At 37.2% G+C, this 19,844-nt stretch overlaps 1 protein-coding gene across 4 annotated transcripts in view; it reads left to right on the top strand.

Moving 5' to 3' along the window:
* Positions 1-4,545: 4,545 nt before the first annotated feature.
* WASHC4 (WASH complex subunit 4) overlaps positions 4,546-19,844 on the top strand; it is a 60,532-nt gene continuing 45,233 nt past the window's right edge. For 3 of the 4 annotated variants that reach the window (XM_025926438.2, XM_086712473.1, XM_086712472.1), the window contains exons 1-11: positions 4,546-4,701; positions 7,580-7,719; positions 9,066-9,119; positions 9,214-9,279; positions 10,170-10,215; positions 10,679-10,746; positions 14,112-14,194; positions 15,972-16,014; positions 16,473-16,576; positions 18,032-18,152; positions 19,660-19,783. In XM_025926438.2, coding sequence (XP_025782223.1) covers positions 4,641-4,701; positions 7,580-7,719; positions 9,066-9,119; positions 9,214-9,279; positions 10,170-10,215; positions 10,679-10,746; positions 14,112-14,194; positions 15,972-16,014; positions 16,473-16,576; positions 18,032-18,152; positions 19,660-19,783 — 910 coding nt within the window. In that variant the 5' untranslated portion in view covers positions 4,546-4,640. Of the gene's footprint in view, positions 4,702-7,579; positions 7,720-9,065; positions 9,120-9,213; positions 9,280-10,169; positions 10,216-10,678; positions 10,747-14,111; positions 14,195-15,971; positions 16,015-16,460; positions 16,577-18,031; positions 18,153-19,659; positions 19,784-19,844 lie in introns of those variants that run through there. The other variant, XM_086712474.1, reaches the window with a different exon arrangement.

Here is a 19,844-nt window from a genome sequence, read left to right as displayed (position 1 = left end):
TGTAGATTTTCTTCATTCAGCACAATGCCCTAGAGATTTGTGCTCATTAGGGATTTTCCAGATACGTTGAGATTTTTTTTTTTATTATTGATTTCTAATATAATTCCATGGCAGTCAGAGAATATAACCATAAAATTTCAGTCCATTTAATTGCGTTGAGACTTGTTTTATGGCCTAGCATATGGCCTACCTTGCTGAGTATTCCTTCAATGAGAAGAAGAAGATATTTGTAACGATTAGGGGGAAAAAAGAGTAAAGCAGGGATCAGGAGTGGTAGTAAAGATAATCGCAGCACTTAGTTTGCATTTACAATGTGCCAAGAAGCATTTTGAGTCCTTTACGTATACGTAAGTAGCAGGACCTGTTTGAGAAACTGCACATGGTTTGGCATCTCAGCAGAGCAGAGTGGGTGTAAATTAGGGAGTAGTTGAGGCAGAAAATTTAGAGAATAATCAAAGGGCAGATTTGAAGAAGTCTTGTGTTCCATACTATGAAGTGATAATTCCGAACCGAGGGCCATGGGAATCTGCTGAAGGATTTAAAGCGGCACATCACCTGATCAGGTAGGTTTTGAGAAACTTCACTTGGAGAACAGTATGGACGATGGAAAGAGAAGATCTGTCACAGGTCTACAATAATTGTCCAGGTGAATCATTCTTTTGGGAAGAAATATATGAATTAACACACTAGGAATCTTTTTGACAGGTACACATAGGTCTCTGTGACGCATTATTATGTGAAATGTCTCTAGTGAATCATTACCATCGACTTTCTGTTGTTGGAAACATGCTTTAAATGTATACTAGGAAACAAGCTCACCAAGACCATAGCTCTATAATATGTAAAAAGTGTTTTGGTATGGAATAAACTGGTACTTAAGTTGTGGGTATAAGTGTTCAAGGCAGGAACTCCTGCAAGCACCTTCTGTGGGCAGCTGTTCTAAAGTTCTTTGAAGCTCTTAAAATAGTACCATGCTGTCTCTATAAAAAATTTTTCCCTTCTGTTTCCAAGCTTGCCTTTCAGGCAGTACTGTTAAGAACAAAGAAAAGTAGAAACAAGGACATTTAATTCCTCAAGATGATTATTTGCCTTCTGTAGACGAGGCCTGAAAAATATAAGACATCTGCTGTAATAAATAACTTTCAACAGTACATTTCAGTTTATAGGGAATGTGCTTTATATTTCATATCTAACTAATACAATTCTAGGCACTGGAATTTTATTTAAATATATGTCAGATCAAGAGAGGCAGTAAGATTTCTTTAAAAAATAAGGTTATAATGATTCAAAATAGCAAACACTTTTACTGTATGCAGTTGGCATTGTTCTATGTTTCTTTCATGTATAAACTAAATTAGTCCTCATAACAATCCTAAGATGTATTTACTATTATCATTCCCATTTTATTTTTTTAATTTTTTAAAATTTTATTTAAAAAATAAGAGAGACCTTTTTCACTCCCTCTCTTTCTCAAAATAAATGAGAGAACTTTTTTTTTTTTTTTGTAAAAAGGAAAAATCCAAGTAAGTTAAATCCTATTTAACATATAGTGTAATAATGGTTTCAGGAGTAGAATTTAGTGGTTCCTCACTTACATGTAACATCCAGTGCTCATCTCAACAAGTGCCCTCCTTAATGCCCATCACGCATTTAGCCACCCCCCCCCGCCCCACACCCCTCCAACAGCCCTCAGTTTGTTCTCTGTATTTAAGAGTCTCTTATGGTTTGCCTCCCTCTGTTTTTATCCTATTTTTGCTTTCCTTCCCCTATGTTCAGCTGTTTGGTTTCTTAAATTCTACATATGAGTGAAATCATATGATATTTCTTTCTCTTATTTCACTTAGCAAAAATACATTCTAGTTCTATCCACATTGTTGCAAATGGCAAGAATTCATTCTGTTTGATTACTAATATTCCATTGTAGATACATAGCACATCTTTATTCATTCATCAGCCAATGGATATATGGACTCTTTCCATAATTTGGCTATTGTCAATAGCACTGCTATAAACATTGGGGTACACGTGCCCCTTCAAAGCAGCATTTTTTTGTATCCTTTGGATAAATACCTAGTAGTGCAATTGCTGGGTCATAGGGTAGCTGTATTTTAATTTTGGGGGGTTTTGGTTTGTATGTCGTTGATGATGAGTGATGTTGAGCATCTTTTCATGTGTCTGTTAGCCATCTAGATGTCCTCTTTGGAAAAGTGTCTGTTCATATCATTCCCATTTTAAAAATGAGGACATTGAGGCAGAGGGTAAATTACTTGACCCCAAATCACATGACTAGTAAGTGACAGAGATTTGGACCTACACAATTTGGCTGTAGAAACTGTGTTCATTATAGCATGACACTGCCTCTTGCCTCTGATTTATTAACTTTAATAGATTAGTGAATTTGCATATTCAAATTGCTCTGACCTGTAATTTCAATGTATCACAATCAGCTATGGGGAGATTAATTACAGTGATTAATACAAATGTGAAGAGTATAGCAAGTTGAAGTCATGATCATGCACAAAGTAAAAGGAAAAAGGATGGGGGCATCTGGGTGGCTCAGTCAGCTGAGTTTCTGGTGAGTTCAACCCCGGGGTTAGCAGCGCAGAGCCTTCATAGAATTCTCACTCTCCATCTCTCTCTGCCCCTACCCACTGTCTCACTCTCTCTTTCTCTCTCTCAAAATAAATAAATAAACATTTTTTTTAATTTTTTTTTCAACGTTTATTTATTTTTGAGACAGAGAGAGGCAGAGCATGAACAGGGGAGGGGCAGAGAGAGAGGGAGACACAGAATTGGAAACAGGCTCCAGGCTCTGAGCCATCAGCCCAGAGCCTGACGCGGGGCTCGAACTCACAGACGGTGAGATCGTGACCTGGCTGAAGTCAGACGCTTAACCGACTGCGCCACCCAGGCGCCCCAATAAACATTTTTTAAAGGAAAAAAAAATTGCCAGCCAATAGGCACTGATGTTACTGTTATTTTCAAGTTTGTTTCTTTTCTTTTCTAAAATGCCCACTAAGACTACAAGCATCATCTGGGTGGGTTCCACCTTTCTTGTCTTTTTTTTTTTTTTTTTTCCCATAATAATCTCTGTATATAGCATGGTGCCTGGTACTGAGTAGACATTCAAATACTTGACCTACTGCAGATCTACCGGTCTCAGGGAATGCTCTTCCAGATACCTTTTACCTGCTTTGATTAATTTAGTTATTTTTGGTCCTTTTTAAGATTACAGAAGACTTTAATAAGCTTTCATTGTTAAAAATTAAAAAAAAAAATAAAGAGATAATAACAAAGGTTGAAAATCCACTTTTCAAATCACCAACACATACTCTTTTCCAGTTGGCCTCTGTCTTGTTTAACGTCATTTGAGTTCTCTTTCTAGGCATTTGCACGCACACATGCACAAACGTGTTTACATAAAAGTATAAAGGTAACCACAAGTCGACATTATTGGGCAACTGCCTTCTGTCAGTTTCTCATGTCTCCATAAATGTATTTCAGTTTTGGGGCGCCTGGGTGGCTTGGTCGGTTAAGCGTCCGACTTGGGGTCAGGTCATGATCTCACTGTCCCTGAGTTCGAGCCCCGTCGGGCTCTGTGCTGACCGCTCAGAGCCTGGAGCCTGTTTCAGATTCTGTGTCTCCCTCTCTCTCTGAACCTCCCCCATTCATGCTCTGTCTCTCTCTGTCTCAAAAATAAATAAACATTAAAAAAATGTATTTCAGTTTTAAAAACAGATATCTAGTATTTCGTAATATGTATATATTAAACTTTATGTAATTATCCTCTATTGATGGGCATTAAGATCATTTCTTGTTAATATGTATTAAAAAGCATGCAGCAATGAACACTGCTGTGTAAATATCTGCATACCTGTAGAATTACAGCGTAACACAGATCTCTATTTGCGGAAAAGCCCAGTTAGTCAGCATTTTGGAACACATTTAAATAGTGCTTCTTCTCCGCCGCCCCCCCCCCCCCCCCCCCCCCCCCCCCCCCCCCGCCTTTTAAGAAGAGGGGACGCGGGATAGGTTAGCGCAAGGTAAGCAGAGTAGTAAAATGCCTCGCTGGGGTGTTCGCGAAGTAACTCCTCTCACACACCGTTTTTTCTTCTCAAGATCAATCAGCACAGGACTTGGAAGAGGACAGCTGCAAGAACTCTGATGGAGGGGGTGGGGGTGGACAGGGAGGGCATTGGCAATTTGTGCTTCTTGTGAGAAGCACCTGGACAGCGACGTCCTCGAGGACCACGCCCTCCTGTTAAGCCACTAGTGCGTCAATTTTGCCCTTCTTAGGCTAGACTGATGGAGCAACTCCCCAGGTATTAAAAATGACCTGGAGACACCAGGGAGAAGTCAAAGGCACCGATGTGTCTTCAGCTGTGAAGCGAACGGCGGTGAGGACCAAGTCCCGACTGCAGGACGCCTCGAGCACCCCCGCCGTAGCTGCCGTCTCCGGCCGCCGCGGACGACTCGCTTTCCCAGCAGCCCCCGCGGCCCATAGGGCCTTGAGCCGGGCCTGCCCTCGCGAGCGGGGGCGGGGCCGGGGCCGGAAGTCACGTGCCTCGACAGCCGCCCGGGTGAGGCTGCCTCGGTCGCCCAGTCTGGTTGGGGCTGTGACTGTGGGAGGCGCCGGGGTGATGGCGGTGGAGACTCTGTCCCCAGACTGGGAGTTCGACCGCGTTGACGACGGCTCACAGAGTAAGGGAGCGGCAGGGCAAGGGCTGCGGGTGGATGCTCGCCGGCCCGCCTCAGCCCCCCACCGGCGGCGCTCCTGCGGGAGGGCTCTGCGTCGTGGTCGCCGCGCAGCCGTCCAGTTCGGGACACTTGCTGCCCCTTGAAGTGTGAGAGGGACGCGCCCTCGGGCGTTACTTTCGGGGTTGGGGCTCCAGCGGCGGTGGGTCAGGCCGGCCGGGTCAGGGCTCAGCGTCCGGGGCGGTGGCTCTCCCGAGGAGCCCGTGGTGCCCGGGGCAGCGGCGTCCCCTCTCCGCTACCCAGGGCCGGGCGGGGTGCGTCCAGGGAGGCCCAGCAGCCCGGGGAGCCGAGGCTGGCCCTGCCTCTGGCCTCTCGGGGCTTTCGCCACATGTGCGGAGTGTGCAGTTCTAGAACGGGCTGAGTGAGGTCCGGGTTCCTGTTTTCGCTTTCCTGTTTTTCTGCTTTTCTTCCAATCAACTTTTGGAAGTTTGAGGATTTTTTCTGCATGTTCTTACAGCGTAGAAGACAGCGGAAAAGCACTCTTCACGCGGAAAAAATAAACGAGCGAGTGCCGGTTTACCTCCTTCCGTGCCTTTTATTTACAAGTAGCGTTTTTCAGAGATGTTCTGTAGCTTCCGTTGCACCTAGAAAGGTTGCAAAAATTAAGCAACTTATACTTCATAAAATCGAGTCGTTTCGTTTTTAACTTGAAAGTCCAACCCCCAAAACCAAAGGTAGAGGCCAAATAATTATTTTAGTGAAACTCTACTTAAGATTAATTCAAATTGGTAATGCTTCTTGTCTGTAGTGCTGTTAATCTGTTTAAGTGATATGAGAGATTGAGACCTCCCGCTTGTGAATTTGTTTCTTAATGCAGTTTTCCCAAAAGGTGAATGTAATTTTTAAAAATTACACGTGAACCCTGCCTAACTTTACAAAGAAAAAAATCATGTGTACCAACTTACATGTAATTAAGTAAGAAGCATGAGCTCAATTCATAAATGGTTTGCAGTTTTTCATAAAACATTCCATAAGTTAGTAGTTCTTATGCAGCATAGAAAAAAATCGTGGTGGTAATGACGTTCTTCAACTTTTTTTGTGGCGAGGATTTTGTATTTACTGTTATAAAGTGAACTGCGCCTTGTCATGTATGAGGTTTTATGGACAGAGGTCCCTTACTCTAGTATCTTCAAAAAACTGTAATGAAAATATATTGCTAGGTTTGAAAATGGTTCAACTGAGAGTAGGATGATCGGATTCAGTCAACAGACATTTTCTGCATCCTAGGAACTGTATAAAGTATTAGGGCTACAAGATTACACGAAGAATGTTGAGATGAGCATGTAAATACATTTTTGGATTTGACTCTTGAGGAATCGCCCTGGATTTCTTCAGATCTTTTTATCATAACTTTGTACTAATTTTACAACTATTGATTATTTTATCAGCAAGGAACTTTAATGTTATTGCAGGTTATCCATTGCCCATTGCTTTGTGAATTCCCAGACTAACTGCCACCATGCTTTTCTGGCATTGTCATGAAGAACTCATTTGCTGGTTAAATGCATGTAATTGAGAATTAGGTGTGTATTTGGGATTTCAAGAATCTCTCACAGTTTTTAAATTTATGAGTCATATCTAGATTGTCTTCTAAAATTGCCTAGGTTACTCCTGCAGTGAGATAGGAACCTCAGTGAATGGAACTGATCCACCTGATCTAGATCTCAGGCTCTGAGCATTAGTTGCAGAATAAGGGAGATTGGGGAGCTAGGTCTTTATCCTTAGAACATAATTTATCTTAGAGTTACTTTGCATTGCTAATTTGAGAGAAAAATTTTAGTTTTTTTTTTAGAAGACAACAATTGAATAGTTATTCACATCAATAAAAGAAACAATTGGATTTGCTGTCTTTGGAATAAGTAATTCTTATGTATAAGATAGAATATCTCCTTTTAGTATTAATTTTGATGATTAGACATACTTTTATTGTCCAGTTTATTCCACTGACCCCTTAGAGTCACCTATTGTGTAAATTATGTAAATATTACCACTATATTCTATACTCAGTGTTCTTCATTTGGCTTTTCCAACTCTATTATGATAGTGAAGTCATTAAAATATCTTGGTGAATTTTGGGCGTGACAGAAATAACATGATAGAGCAGGTCTAAAACCGTTTTTAAAAACCATATTTAGATGTATTTAAAAAATTTTTTTTCATGTTTATTTTTGAGAGAGACAGAGTGTGAGCGGGGAAGGGGCGGAGAGATGAAGACAGAATCTGAAGCAGGCTTCAGGCTCCGAGCTGTCAGCACAGAGCCCCTTGTGGGGCTCGAGCACACAAACTGTGAGATTGTGACCTGAGCCGAAGTTGAATGCTTAACCGACTGAGCCACCTAGGCACCCCTGGATGTATTTTTAGACAGTAGTTTACAGTATAGAGAATTAAAAATTACCTTTTTAAATTTTGCTTCTATGACAACAGAGATTTTTGCGCCTGATACAGGTCTTTATTTATTTTTTTTGCAAAAAAGTTATTTATGACTAAAACATAGGATCAAGATGTTGAGCTATTGAAGGCATTATTCACATTATTTATGGGGTAAATAGGACAATAAATTTTTCATAGTACTTTAAAGTTGTAGTTTAAATGTGGTATTACTGTATAACATGCACAGCTTTTAAAATTACTATTTGGAAAAGATGAAAAGCTGAATTATTGTTTAATTTTGAAACTTTATTTTCAAGACGTCCAGACATTCCAAAGTAATACATTTAAAAATGCTTAGTAAGTACTTTGCTGTGACTTTTGAGATTATTTGAAGTAAATGTCCTGTAATTCATTACTTGTACTTCTTACATACTATTTTAAAATTTAAATTTAGAAATTCATGCTGAAGTCCAGCTTAAGAATTACGGGAAATTTCTTGAGGAGTATACATCTCAACTGAGAAGAATTGAGGATGCATTGGATGATTCAATTGGTGATGTTTGGGATTTCAATCTTGATCCAATAGCATTAAAGGTTTGATTTTGTTTTATTTTTAATTTATGTGTGTATTTTCAGGACATACTATATCTTGAAAACATAGTTTTAAAAAATGGAATATACAGTTGGCCCTTGAACAATGTGGGGGTTAAGGGCACTGACTTCCCATGTCATTGAAAATCTGCATATAACTTTTGACTCACCAAACTTCACCTCCTGTTGACCAGAAGCCTTACCAATAACATAAACAGTTCATTGACACATATTTTGTCTGACACATATTTTGACACAAATCATGTATTATATTCTTACAGTAAGCTGGAGAAAAGAAAATGTTATTAAGAAAATCATGACGAAAAATACATTGACAGTACTGTACTGTGTTTATAAAAAAATGAATCCACATGTAAGTGGACTCACACAATTCAAACCTGTGTTGTTCAGAGTTCAACTGCATGTTTTTATTATTTGGAATCTAGAGAACTGAAACTTGGAGGAAAAATTGTTAATTTATTCATCTCTAAGCCATGCAGTTGGTTTTTTTTTTTTTTTAAATGAATGACACAAACCTCTTTCAGGTAGCCTTTGTTTTTCACCAAGAAAATGAAGAGGGTTGGAATAAAATATTCAAGCTTTATTTTTTCCTTATTGAGATTATTTTATGTGCAGTGAAATACATAGATTTACAATATACTGTTCGGTGAATTTTGTCAAACATCCATATCCATGTAACTCATATTCTAATGAAAATATAGAAGATTTTCATCATTTCCCCTTATGCTATTTAGAGGATCTTAATGTGGGAGTACTGGCATTTTTGGTTTATTTTTTAAATTTTTTATTTAAATTCCAGTTAGTTAACATATAGTGTAATACTAGTTTTAGTAGAATTTAATTTGGGAGTAATTTCTTAATGCACAAAATAAGGCATTCCTGCTCTGTTCCATTTTCAGATCATTCTGTCTTGTTTTATCTTTGAAACTGTAATCGGTTACCACTTAATAATTAACATTTACTGAGCATTTATTATGTACTAGACACTGCCCTCAGTTACATATTGACTTTTTCAGTAACAGTTTTCTTGAAATTCACACATCTCACAATTTTTGGAATTCACATATCGTATAATTCTTTGTTTTTTTAGTGTATTCACAGAATCATGCAGGTATCACTAGACTCAATTTTAGAGCATTTTCAGCACCCTCAAAAGAAATCCTATGTCCCTTAGCAGTCACTCCTGATCTAGTGTGGTGTTAGTGCTAAGTACAGGGTTCAACGCAAGTTTGAATAGAATAGATAGGGCTAGACTCAATTTGTGTATTCAAAATTTCAATTATTTTTTTCAAATTAAAAAGAAATGTTCTTTCCCTCTGTTACTATAGCTTTTGCCTTATGAACAGTCTTCCCTTTTGGAACTCATAAAGACTGAAAACAAGGTACAGATTTCTAAACCTAAAAATCTTATTTTTTTGAAATGCTTCAGTTATCTGCTATAACTTATATTTTTTATGTTTTTACACATGAAACTAGGTCTTGAACAAAGTCATTACTGTTTATGCTGCACTTTGTTGTGAAATCAAGAAATTAAAGTATGAGGTAATTATTTGTACTCTTAAGATGTTAAAAACATATAAAAGCAAATATGTGCTTACATATACAGTGTATATAAAGATTTATTGCATGTTGAATTGTTTATTTAAAGTAATACTAATAGTGATTACCATTCACTGAGTGTGCTTTCTGTGTACCAGACACCATAGGAATCCTGTTCATATGTAGAATGAAAGGCAGATAGTATGAGGAATAGATGAGGAAACAGATGAGCTTAAAGAGGATGTCACTTGCCTAACATTTTACTAGTGGTAACTGTTTTGAGTCTGGGTCTGCATACCGTCAGAGTCTGTGTTATCTGCCACATATACTAGCTTTCTAGATATAATTGACTTTTTAGCCTTTTTTTTTTTTTTTAAAGTGAGCTCCATGCCCAGCATGGGGCTTGAAGTCACCACCCTGAGATTAAGAGTTGCATGCTCTACTGACTGATCCAGCCAGGCATCCCAAGATATAACTGACTTAAAAAAAAAAAAAAAAAAGCTTTGGATTTTTAATATGCTTTGTATTACCTTACCCATGGGTCATTAAAACTCTGGTAGAATTGGTAAACTTCCTCTTTTTTTCTGTACCCTTTTGATACCATGCGGTTGCTTTCTCTTCTCATGAACTAGTGGGAGGATGTGGGACAATTAGAATGGTTAGAAAAGACAAAGGCAAGGGTAAAGAAATTAAGAGATAACTGAGTATTAATGATATCTTTGGTAGTCTAAAGATAAATTGAATTTACCTGTTTTGTAAGCAGTTTTTGAATTTAAGTGAATTTGTATGTGATGTAGTCCTCTGATTATTATTAAATATGGATAACTAAGAGAGCCTAGGAATTTAAAAACAAAATAGCAACCTTTAAAATTATTTTATTTTTTTTTAAACAGGCTGAAACTAAATTTTATAATGGTCTCTTGTTTTATGGAGAAGGAGGTAAGTTTTAAAATTTTACATCGTAATGCCATAATGCCTTTTTGACATTGAAATGAACAAAAAGTAGACAATTCTAGGACTACCATGATTATATGATGTATTAATGTGAGAAAAATATTCAGATTTTTTGTTGGTTTATTTGTTTTCATAAGCAGATGGAAAAAGCCTGAGTGATGAAGCAGCAGCAAATTCTCTAAAATCTATTTGTGATATTTTTATAACTTACAAAGCACCGTGGCTAGATAAGGATTTTCCTTGAATTCACTAAATAGTGAAACAGATGATTGTTTTAACTGAATCATTAATGATTGTCTCATTTTTCTTTTCAGTATAAACATTCTGTTTTCAATAGTATGCAGTTTAGAAGATATACTAATAAAAGTTGTATTTATTTTTCTTTTTGGGTCTTGACTAAGTTTAAACTAAAAAATTGAAATATGACTCTTTATGTTGCCCTTTAAAGCTACAGATTCCAGCATGGTGGAAGGTGATTGCCAAATTCAAATGGGAAGATTTATTTCATTTTTACAGGTAACTAGTTTTGACTTTTTGCTGTTTTTTTCTTTTTTTCTTAAAGTTTGGGTAGATTACACTCAAAAAAGAGTTCAAATGCTAAGAACGTGTACTGTGAGAGTAAGACACTTAGTTAGCATTGAATTATAGTTAAGAGGTCATAATTCCTGAAAGATTTTCATAGCATTTTATGGAAATCAGGTATCAAAGTAAGTTTGTTTCTTTCTTTCTTCCTTTCATATTTTCATTTGTGGACAATTTGTCACCATGCCTTTTAAAATAATTTAAACTTTGGGGTGCTTGGGTGTCTCAGTCGGTTGAGCGTCTGACTTCGGCTCAGGTCATGATCTCGTGGTTTGTGAGTTTGAGCCCCGCATTGGGCTCTATGCTGACAGCTCAGAGCCTGGAGCCTGCTTCGGATTCTGTGTCTCCCTCTCTCTCTGCCCCTCCCCTGCTTGCTCTCTGTCTCTGTCTCTCTCAAAAATAATAAACATTAAAAATAAATAAAAGTTGGAGGGCTGAAAGAAAAGAAGGTGAGAAAGAATGACATCTTGCCATTTGTAGCAATGTGGATGGAACTAGAGTGTATTATGCTAAGCAAAATAAGAAAGACAGATAAATGATTTCACTCATGTGGAATTTAAGAAACACAACAGATGAACATAGAGGAAGGGAAAGAAAAATAAGATAAAAACAGAGAGGGAGGCAAACCATAAGGGACTCTTAAATATGGAGAACATACCGAGGGTTGCTGGGGGTGAGGAGTTAAGTGGGTGATGGGCATTAAGGAGGGCACTTGTTGGAATGAGCACAGGGTGTCATATGTAAGAGATGATGGGTTCTACTCCTGAAGCCAGCACTACCCTGTATGTTGAGTAACTTGAAAGTGCATTTAAAAAAGTGAAAAGAAGATAGGTCATCCAGAGAAAGCAGATACCACCTCTGCATCAAGGGAAAAAAGGGAAAGGGTTGGGGTTGCCAGAATCTGGGAGTTTGGAGCAGGAGCCCTGTGGAGTTAGTACTCATATCTATGAAGGAACCAGCGCTGCCTGGTGGGCTGGTACCTCTGAGACAGCAACATGGGGTTGGTTCTGTAGTGCTGAAAGAAGCTGAAGGCTGGAGCAAACTGCCGTTGATGGGGTGGACTGCTCTTGTCTGGGTTTTGTTGATAAAATCAGCAAGAAGTAGGGGCACCTGGATGGCTCAGTTGGTTAAGCATCCAGCTCTTGATTTTGGCTCAGGTCACGATCTCTGTGGTGAGATTGAGTCTCTTGTTGGGCTCAGCATGGAGCCTACTTGGGATTCTCTCTCATGCTCTCTTTCAAAATAAATAACTTAAAAAAAGAAAAAGCAAGAAATAGAAAGAATGTCCTTTTCCTGCTCTCTAGTGTCCTTTTAGTGCCACCTGTTGACAGAACCTAATGGGAAACCTGCTGGCAGGAGTCTAAGAAATGTAATTTGCAGGGTCCCCAGTGAATGTGTCAGTTTCTCTGTCTAGTTTTATCAAATTTCACATTTGTTATTTTCAGGATATTCTGTATGGTGCATACAAGTTTAAAATTGTTAATCATTCTTTGTAAGTTGAATCTGTTATGTGGTAACCCTGGTTAACTATAATAATTACATATGTAATATATGATTGTATAAGTATGTGTTATAAACTATAGCTCTGATATACTAACAAACTCTATTTTGTCTGATATTATCACTGTCCCAGCTCTGTTTTAGTTAACATTTTCTTGATTTATTTTTTTATATTCTCTCAACCTTTCAGTATCGTTATGTTTAAGTTGTGATTCTTTTTTTTTTTTTAAATTTTCTTTTTTTTTGAACGTTTATTTATTTTTGGGACAGAGAGACAGAGCATGAGCGGGGGAGGGGCAGAGAGAGAGGGAGGCACAGAATCGGAAACAGGCTCCAGGCTCTGAGCCATCAGCCCAGAGCCCGATGCGGGGCTCGAACTCACGGACCGCAAGATCGTGACCTGGCTGAAGTCGGACGCTTAACCGACTGCGCCACCCAGGCGCCCAAGTTGTGATTCTTTAAAGTCACATGTATCTGGATTTTGCTTTATTACATGATCTGAAAATCTGAAGATCTCTGTCTTTTAATTGGCTAATTCTATTTTATTTAAATAGTCTATTATTTAAATAGACTTGTTTCTTCCTTTTTTATTTTGTGCTATTTGTCTGAATTTTATGTTCTTTGCTTTTATTGAACTTTTAGAAGTTTAATAAGGTAAAACTAGAGCTATTTAAAAAAAATTTTTTTTAATGTTTATTTTTGAGAGAGAGAGAGAGAGATACAGAGTGCAAGTCGGGGAGGGGCAGAGAGGGAGACACAGAATGTCAAGCAGGCTCCAGGCTCTGAGCTGTCAGCACAGAGACCGACGCGTGGCTCGAACTCATGAACCATGAGATCATGACCTGAGCCAATGTTGGACGCTTAACTGAGCCACATAGGCGCCCCTAAAACTAGAGCTATTTAAGTAAAATTGAAATGCATTATTTATTTTTGTTTTCAAACATTTAAAATTGTTTTTGGATCTCATTGACAGCTGCATAAAATTAAAATTTTAAACCTTCAACAAGTGTTTCATAAGCCCTAGCATATGTTAGGAACTGTTCTTGGTGCTGGGGATACAGCATTGCACAAAACCAACAGAAATTCCTGCCCTTGTAGAACTTAAAATTTAGCCACAGATTTAATCAGGCTTTAAATACTTTTGCATACCGGTTGTTTTTTTAGGTTTAAGTGTCGAGAGCTTCTGAAAAGAAATTTTCAGAAGGTATGGGACGTGGTAGATGCAAATTAATTTTTTCATGACAAACACATGCCTGCAGTCAGTAGTATTTCCCTTTCTGTGTACCAAATCTGTTTATAGGTGAGGTTAAGGGTCATAAGCATTTGAAGTTATTTCAGAGTGACTTCTGGAGAGCCTTTCCCTCATTGTCCTACTTCCTAAATTGCCAGAAGCTCAGAACCTGAGCTTCTTCGTTCAGGTGTTCATTTTTTTATTCACTTCACGGGACAGAACTTTATTGAGAAGCACATGAGAGTTAGTCACCATGCTGGACAGTGGATACTTAAGGAATAAGATAGTCTCTGTCATTTAAGAATTACATGAGTAACTAAAGTATAATATTTAGAATAAAAGTATGAATGAAATGCTGTGGGGGCAAAGCAGTAGAAATGACTTTGGGAGGCAGGAGAAGGGTTAAGGACTGCTTACTTGAAGGATGTTTGGAATTGTCTGTCTGCAGGTTAACTGGAAATTTTACTGGAAAACTGTTTTGTTTTTGTTTACCATTGTTACCATAAAATAGAGAAATGGTAACATTTAAAAAGCAACTATGTAACATATACTCAACTTGTCATTTCAGGAACTATCTTGTTTTGTGACGAGGTGCTATGAAGTGGTGATGAATGTAGTCCATCAGTTGGCTGCCCTCTATATCAGTAACAAGTAATGGATTTTGTAAATATTTGTGCATTTATAATAGAGATGCAGGGAATGTTTTTCTAAAACTAGCCAGTTACCCGAAATAATTTTTCATTTGTTTACTTATTCTCTCATTCATTTATTCAGCATCTTTTGAAGATGCATGATGTTTCGAAAGTACTTGATGTGTATAATACATAGGTTAATAAGAATTTCTACCATGGTAAATGATGTTATCTCTCTGAATAAGAATGTTGACAGAACAAACTTAAATTTGATTATATAGAAAAGGCTAATATGGAATTAGAACTCGTACCAAATTCTCTCCCATTATTTCTCCTTTACATTGTTTCCTGGCTTATTAGAATCACATGGGACGTTTCTACAACTGCAGAATCTGGCGGAGTGGTGCCAGGGAATCTACACTGAAAAAGATTTTGGTTTTACTCAGTTGATCTTGCAAGTTTGAGAACCGCTGTTCTAAATCAAGAAGAATAATCAAATTTTCATAGAGCCCTTACTGTTCTTAGTACTACAGAGTAATATCTCACATTTGATTAATTCTTTATACTTAAAAACTTTCCCATTTGCTATTTAATTATAATCTTACAGGAACTTTGTTTAGGTATATGACAAAGGGTTCTCAATTATGAGAAGTAACTGAGACCCAGAGAAATTCTATAAGATTCCATAGCAATTTAGATGCTGTTCTTTTGATCACCAGGTCCATTCATTGTTGTTCTTAGTATACCAGAATGCATCTTAACTGTTGCTATGAACTGGAAGACTGTGTTAACTGTTTCTCATTCTCATGTTTTTCTCTGCAGTTAGGTGTTTATGTTCTGTTCTTTCACTGAAGCTGTCCTCAGGGCAGGGGGGAATGAGAGCATGACTACACATCTGCAGTATCTGATGTGTAATTCGAAGAGAACTCCCCACCACCATGCCCCTGTCCAAAAGAGATGAAATTTATTTGTAGTCTGTATTTAATTTTTTTTTTTAAATTTTTTTTTTTTAACGTTTTTATTTATTTTTGGGACAGAGAGAGACAGAGCATGAATGAGGGAGGGGCAGAGAGAGAGGGAGACACAGAATCGGAAACAGGCTCCAGGCTCTGAGCCATCAGCCCAGAGCCTGACGCGGGGCTCGAACTCCCGGACCGCGAGATCGTGACCTGGCTGAAGTCGGATGCTTAACCGACTGCACCACCCAGGCGCCCCTATATTTAATTTTTAAAATATTCTATCCTGTGGAATATCTATATGTGCTTTGATGTATAAATACTGTCTTAAATTATTTACTGTTGAGTAGGAGATGTCTAGGAAGTAAAATTTGAATTATCCTGGGGCTTTTGACTTTGGCATGTTGTTTGTATGCATTGTTTTTCAGTAGGAATGAGAACTCAGAAATAAACCTGACTAGTTTCCAAATGCCAGTTTGGAAGATAACGAAGATTCTGGTTGGGAATTGAAAAATTCTAATAGTTTAGAAAGAAATGAATATCAGTTTCACTATTTCTCCACCTCCATCCCAAACTTGATCCTTCAGGTTTAAAGGCTAGGGTTATTCATGGGTCACATATGGTCATTTCCCTACCCGTTGAGTTTAGGTATAGACAAGGATAACCCTGACTCTGTATACATGTTCGTTCTCTTCTTAGAAAAGTGGAGTGTGGCCCCATAAGTTATAGTGACTATAGCTGAAATAAAGCTAAATACATGTTAAAAGTCCAAGAGCTTCTATGTGTTTTTCTTAAAAACAAAAAAGTTTTTTTTTTTAATTGGATGCTATTTTATTACAGGATTGCACCCAAAATTATAGAGACAACTGGAGTTCATTTTCAGGTAAAAGTCATTTAACTTGATCTGTAAAACTGTAATTTTTACTATATTTTACTGTGGAGTTTGTGTGATGGGGGAGTACAACAATTATAGCAAGACTCTTCAGAAAAAAAATTTTTTTTTGCTTTTTAATTTGTGAAGTTGATGAGGCATTATTGACCCACTAGCAGTATAATTCTTAGTTTTTCCCAGTAGTGGCCCAATGCAAATTCTCTAAGTGGTCTCTTTGGAGAGTGAAATAATTCTGCAATATCCCAGTTAAGGATGAAATAGTGGGCAAAGCATTTCTCTAAGGTTTACTGTTCCATCTGAGGATTAATAGTTTCATCTGTACGTTAATAAACTGATTTACCCACTGCTTTAATTTAGTAATTCGCCCAGTGTGTTTAACTTTAAAAATCCATAGGAAGCTTAACTTCTAACTAGTGATTAAATGGTAATCATTAAAGGTTTTTTGACAGACTATGTATGAGCACTTGGGAGAGCTGCTAACAGTTTTGCTTACCTTGGATGAAATTATTGATAATCATGTCACATTGAAAGAGCACTGGACTATGTACAAAAGGTGAGCCAATTAAATGTTTGAAATGTTCTCTTTATATAGTTAACGTGTTAGTAAAAAAGAAACAAATGTAAATGATGCAGCTCTTTTAAAAGACCTGGAGACCTATATTTAGAAGGATCTCCTGTCACATGTTTCTATGAATACAGTAACCATTTTTTTAATTAATAATTTATTTACTTTTTAATTTACATCCAAGTTAGCATATGGTGCAACAATGATTTCAGGAGTAGATTCCTTAATTCCCCTTACCCGTTTAGCCCATCCCCCCTCCCATAACCCCTCCAGTAACCCTCAGTTTGTTTGTTTGTTCTCCATATTTATGAGTCTCTTCTGTTTTGTCTCCCCTGTTTTTATATTATTTTTGTTTCCCTTCCCTTATGTTCATCTGTTTTGTCTCTTAAAGCCCTCATATGAGTGAAGTCATATGCTATTTGTCTTTCTCTGACTAATTTTGCTTAGCATAATACCCTCTAGTTCCATCCATGTAGTTGCAAATGGCAAGATTTCATTCTTTTTGATTGCTGAGTAATACTCCATTGTGTGTGTGTGTGTATACATATATATACACACACACATATATATACACACACTATATATACGTGTATATGTATGTGTACACGTATATATATATATATATACACACATATATATGTACGTATATATATACATCTGCTTTATCCACATCTTTATCCACATCTTTATCCATTCATCTGTGGAAGGACATTTGGGCTCTTTCCAGACTTTGGCTATTGTTGATAGTGCTGCTATAAACATTGGGGTGCATGTGCCCCTTCGAAACTGCATACCTGTATCCTTTGGATAGATATCTAGTAGTGCAGTTGCTGGTCGTAGGGTAGTTCTGTTTTTAATTTTTTTGAGAAACCTCCATACTATTTTCCAGAGTGGTTGCACCAGCTTGCATTCCCACCAACAATGCAAAAGAGATCCTCTTTCTCCACATCCTCGCCGACATCTGTTGTTGCCTGAGTTGTTAATGTTAGCCATTCTGACATACAGTTACCATTTTTAAATTTCAGATGGGCTTGTTTGAGAGTATGGTATACTTATATAAAGCATCCTAATACTTAAAGTATATTAGAATGTTAATTTGACTACCTTAGAACTCAGAGTTCTTTTTTTCTTGGGTTCTGTTCAAGTAACAGTTGTTTTCCTGAACTTGGTTTTATTTCATTGTATATTCTTAAGACTTCTTTAAGTCCAGGGATTTTATTTAGTTCATCTGGTATCTAGAGAGTACCAGACACCTGAATTTAGGATGATATAAAAAAGGCATGATTAGAAAATTAAATATATTAGCATTGGTTTTGTTCAGGTTTTCAAATGTGTAGAGCCAAACAAGCAATCAGTACAAATGTAAAATTTTGATTTCTTGGAAATTTTTCAATTGAAGAATTATTAGTAAAATTGAAGGTCTTTCTCCTAATCTTCCACAAGGTTACTGAAATCTGTCCATCACAATCCTTCAAAATTTGGAATTCAGGAAGAAAAGCTAAAGCCGTTTGAAAAGTTTTTGCTGAAGCTAGAAGGGCAGTTACTTGATGGAATGATATTTCAGGTATGACAGCTCTATCAGGCTATACTAAATGGGCTTGTATTAGTTGATCCAGCTCAGAACTCTGTATGACACTTTGATAGCATACCATTGAAATATGTTTTCTTTAGAAGTGTTTGGCTTAAAACATTGTCAGTGTATTAAATGTAATTATTTCAGTACCTAGCAGCAAACAAAATTAATGGTACTAGTTGTATTTGGGGTGAGGTTGGTTTTTTTTTTTTTTAATTATGTAGAAGGATAAAACTATTCAAGGATTAAGATCTAAGCAGTTGCTTTAGTGTTTGTTGTTAAACTCTAGATTTGGGTGTGTTTAGGGACGCCTGGATGGCTCAGTAGGTTAGGTGTCCGACTTCGGCACAGGTCATGATCCTGCCTTCATGGGTTCAAGCCCTGTGTTGGGCTTTGAGCTGACAGCTCGGAGCCTGGAGCCTGCTTTAGATGCTGTGTCTCCCTTTCTTTGTGCCCCTCCCTTGCTTGTACTCTCTGTCCCATAAATGAATGAATGAATGTTTAATTCTTCCTAGGCTCAGGGAATATAATTTGGGTCTGTGTAGTCCAGGTAGCTTCCTACTATTTAGTAGCTATTTTAAGTTTAAATTAATTAAAATGAAATAAAATTTCACTTTCTCCACCACTTTCACGTGCTTAATAGCTGCATATATATAACCTAATCATTGCGGCAGACACTTCAAACTTACATGTTATATATCGATAATATCTTAATAAAGCTGAGGGAAAAATAGCCACAATTAGTCTGTGACTAGCTATCCTGTCAGCATAGAAATGTAGAACATTTCTGTGATCACAGAAAGTTCTATTGGATAGCATTGCTTTGGGTAGTATTTATTAGAAATTGCAATATATTTATATTTAAAATCTGCTTCAAGGTTATTTTTAACATATTTTTACATAATGACAATAAAAAAGTTGGTATATAGTTGACACATAATGTTAGTTTCAGGCATACAACATAGTGATTTGACATCTATACATTATGCTATTCTGAGGATCACACATTTTACAGATTGATCCCAACTGTTGTTTATACTAATTAACAGCTAATATATTCGATTCAGAAGATAATTTTTTGTCATTGAGTCTTTTTCCAGAAGACATTCTGATACATGCTGTAATAAAGTGCTAGGAAAGTAATCATCAGAAAAAATACACTCTTCTCTTAAAAGTGCATGGTAAAATAATAAAACGTTTTCCGTGCTTCATCAGATACATCTTCCACACGTCACTGAGCATCACTGTGTGTATCTCTTCATGTAGAATTTTGGATTTGTGGTTCAGTTGTATTTCACTAACTAGGTACTTAAGTACATAAGTACATATTTTTCACTCAAAAGGATTTAGTTATTAGGTGACATTAAGGTAAAAACTTGAGCCTCAGTGTTACTGAGGTTAAAATGATGAATTTAGAAGTTTGTCACACGGTGTATATTTAAGTCCGTTTAATAACTTATTGAAAGTTTAAATTTCCCTTTAAATGTTTCCTATTTAGGCCTGTATAGAACAGCAGTTTGATTCTCTCAATGGAGGAGTATCTGTGTCAAAAAATAGCACGTTTGCTGAAGAATTTGCACATAGTATTCGCTCAATTTTTGCAAATGTAGAAGCCAAACTTGGTAACGTAAAATGCATTTTTAAAATTTTTGTTGATAAAGTTTGCATTTCCTTGAATGTAGA

Source organism: Puma concolor, chromosome B4 (assembly GCF_028749965.1).
Source record: "Puma concolor isolate L17-30 chromosome B4, mPumCon1.1.hap2, whole genome shotgun sequence".
Taxonomy (NCBI): Eukaryota; Metazoa; Chordata; class Mammalia; order Carnivora; family Felidae; genus Puma; species Puma concolor.
Note: the sequence above shows the minus strand (reverse complement) of the source record. Positions and strands in the feature narration are given on the sequence as shown.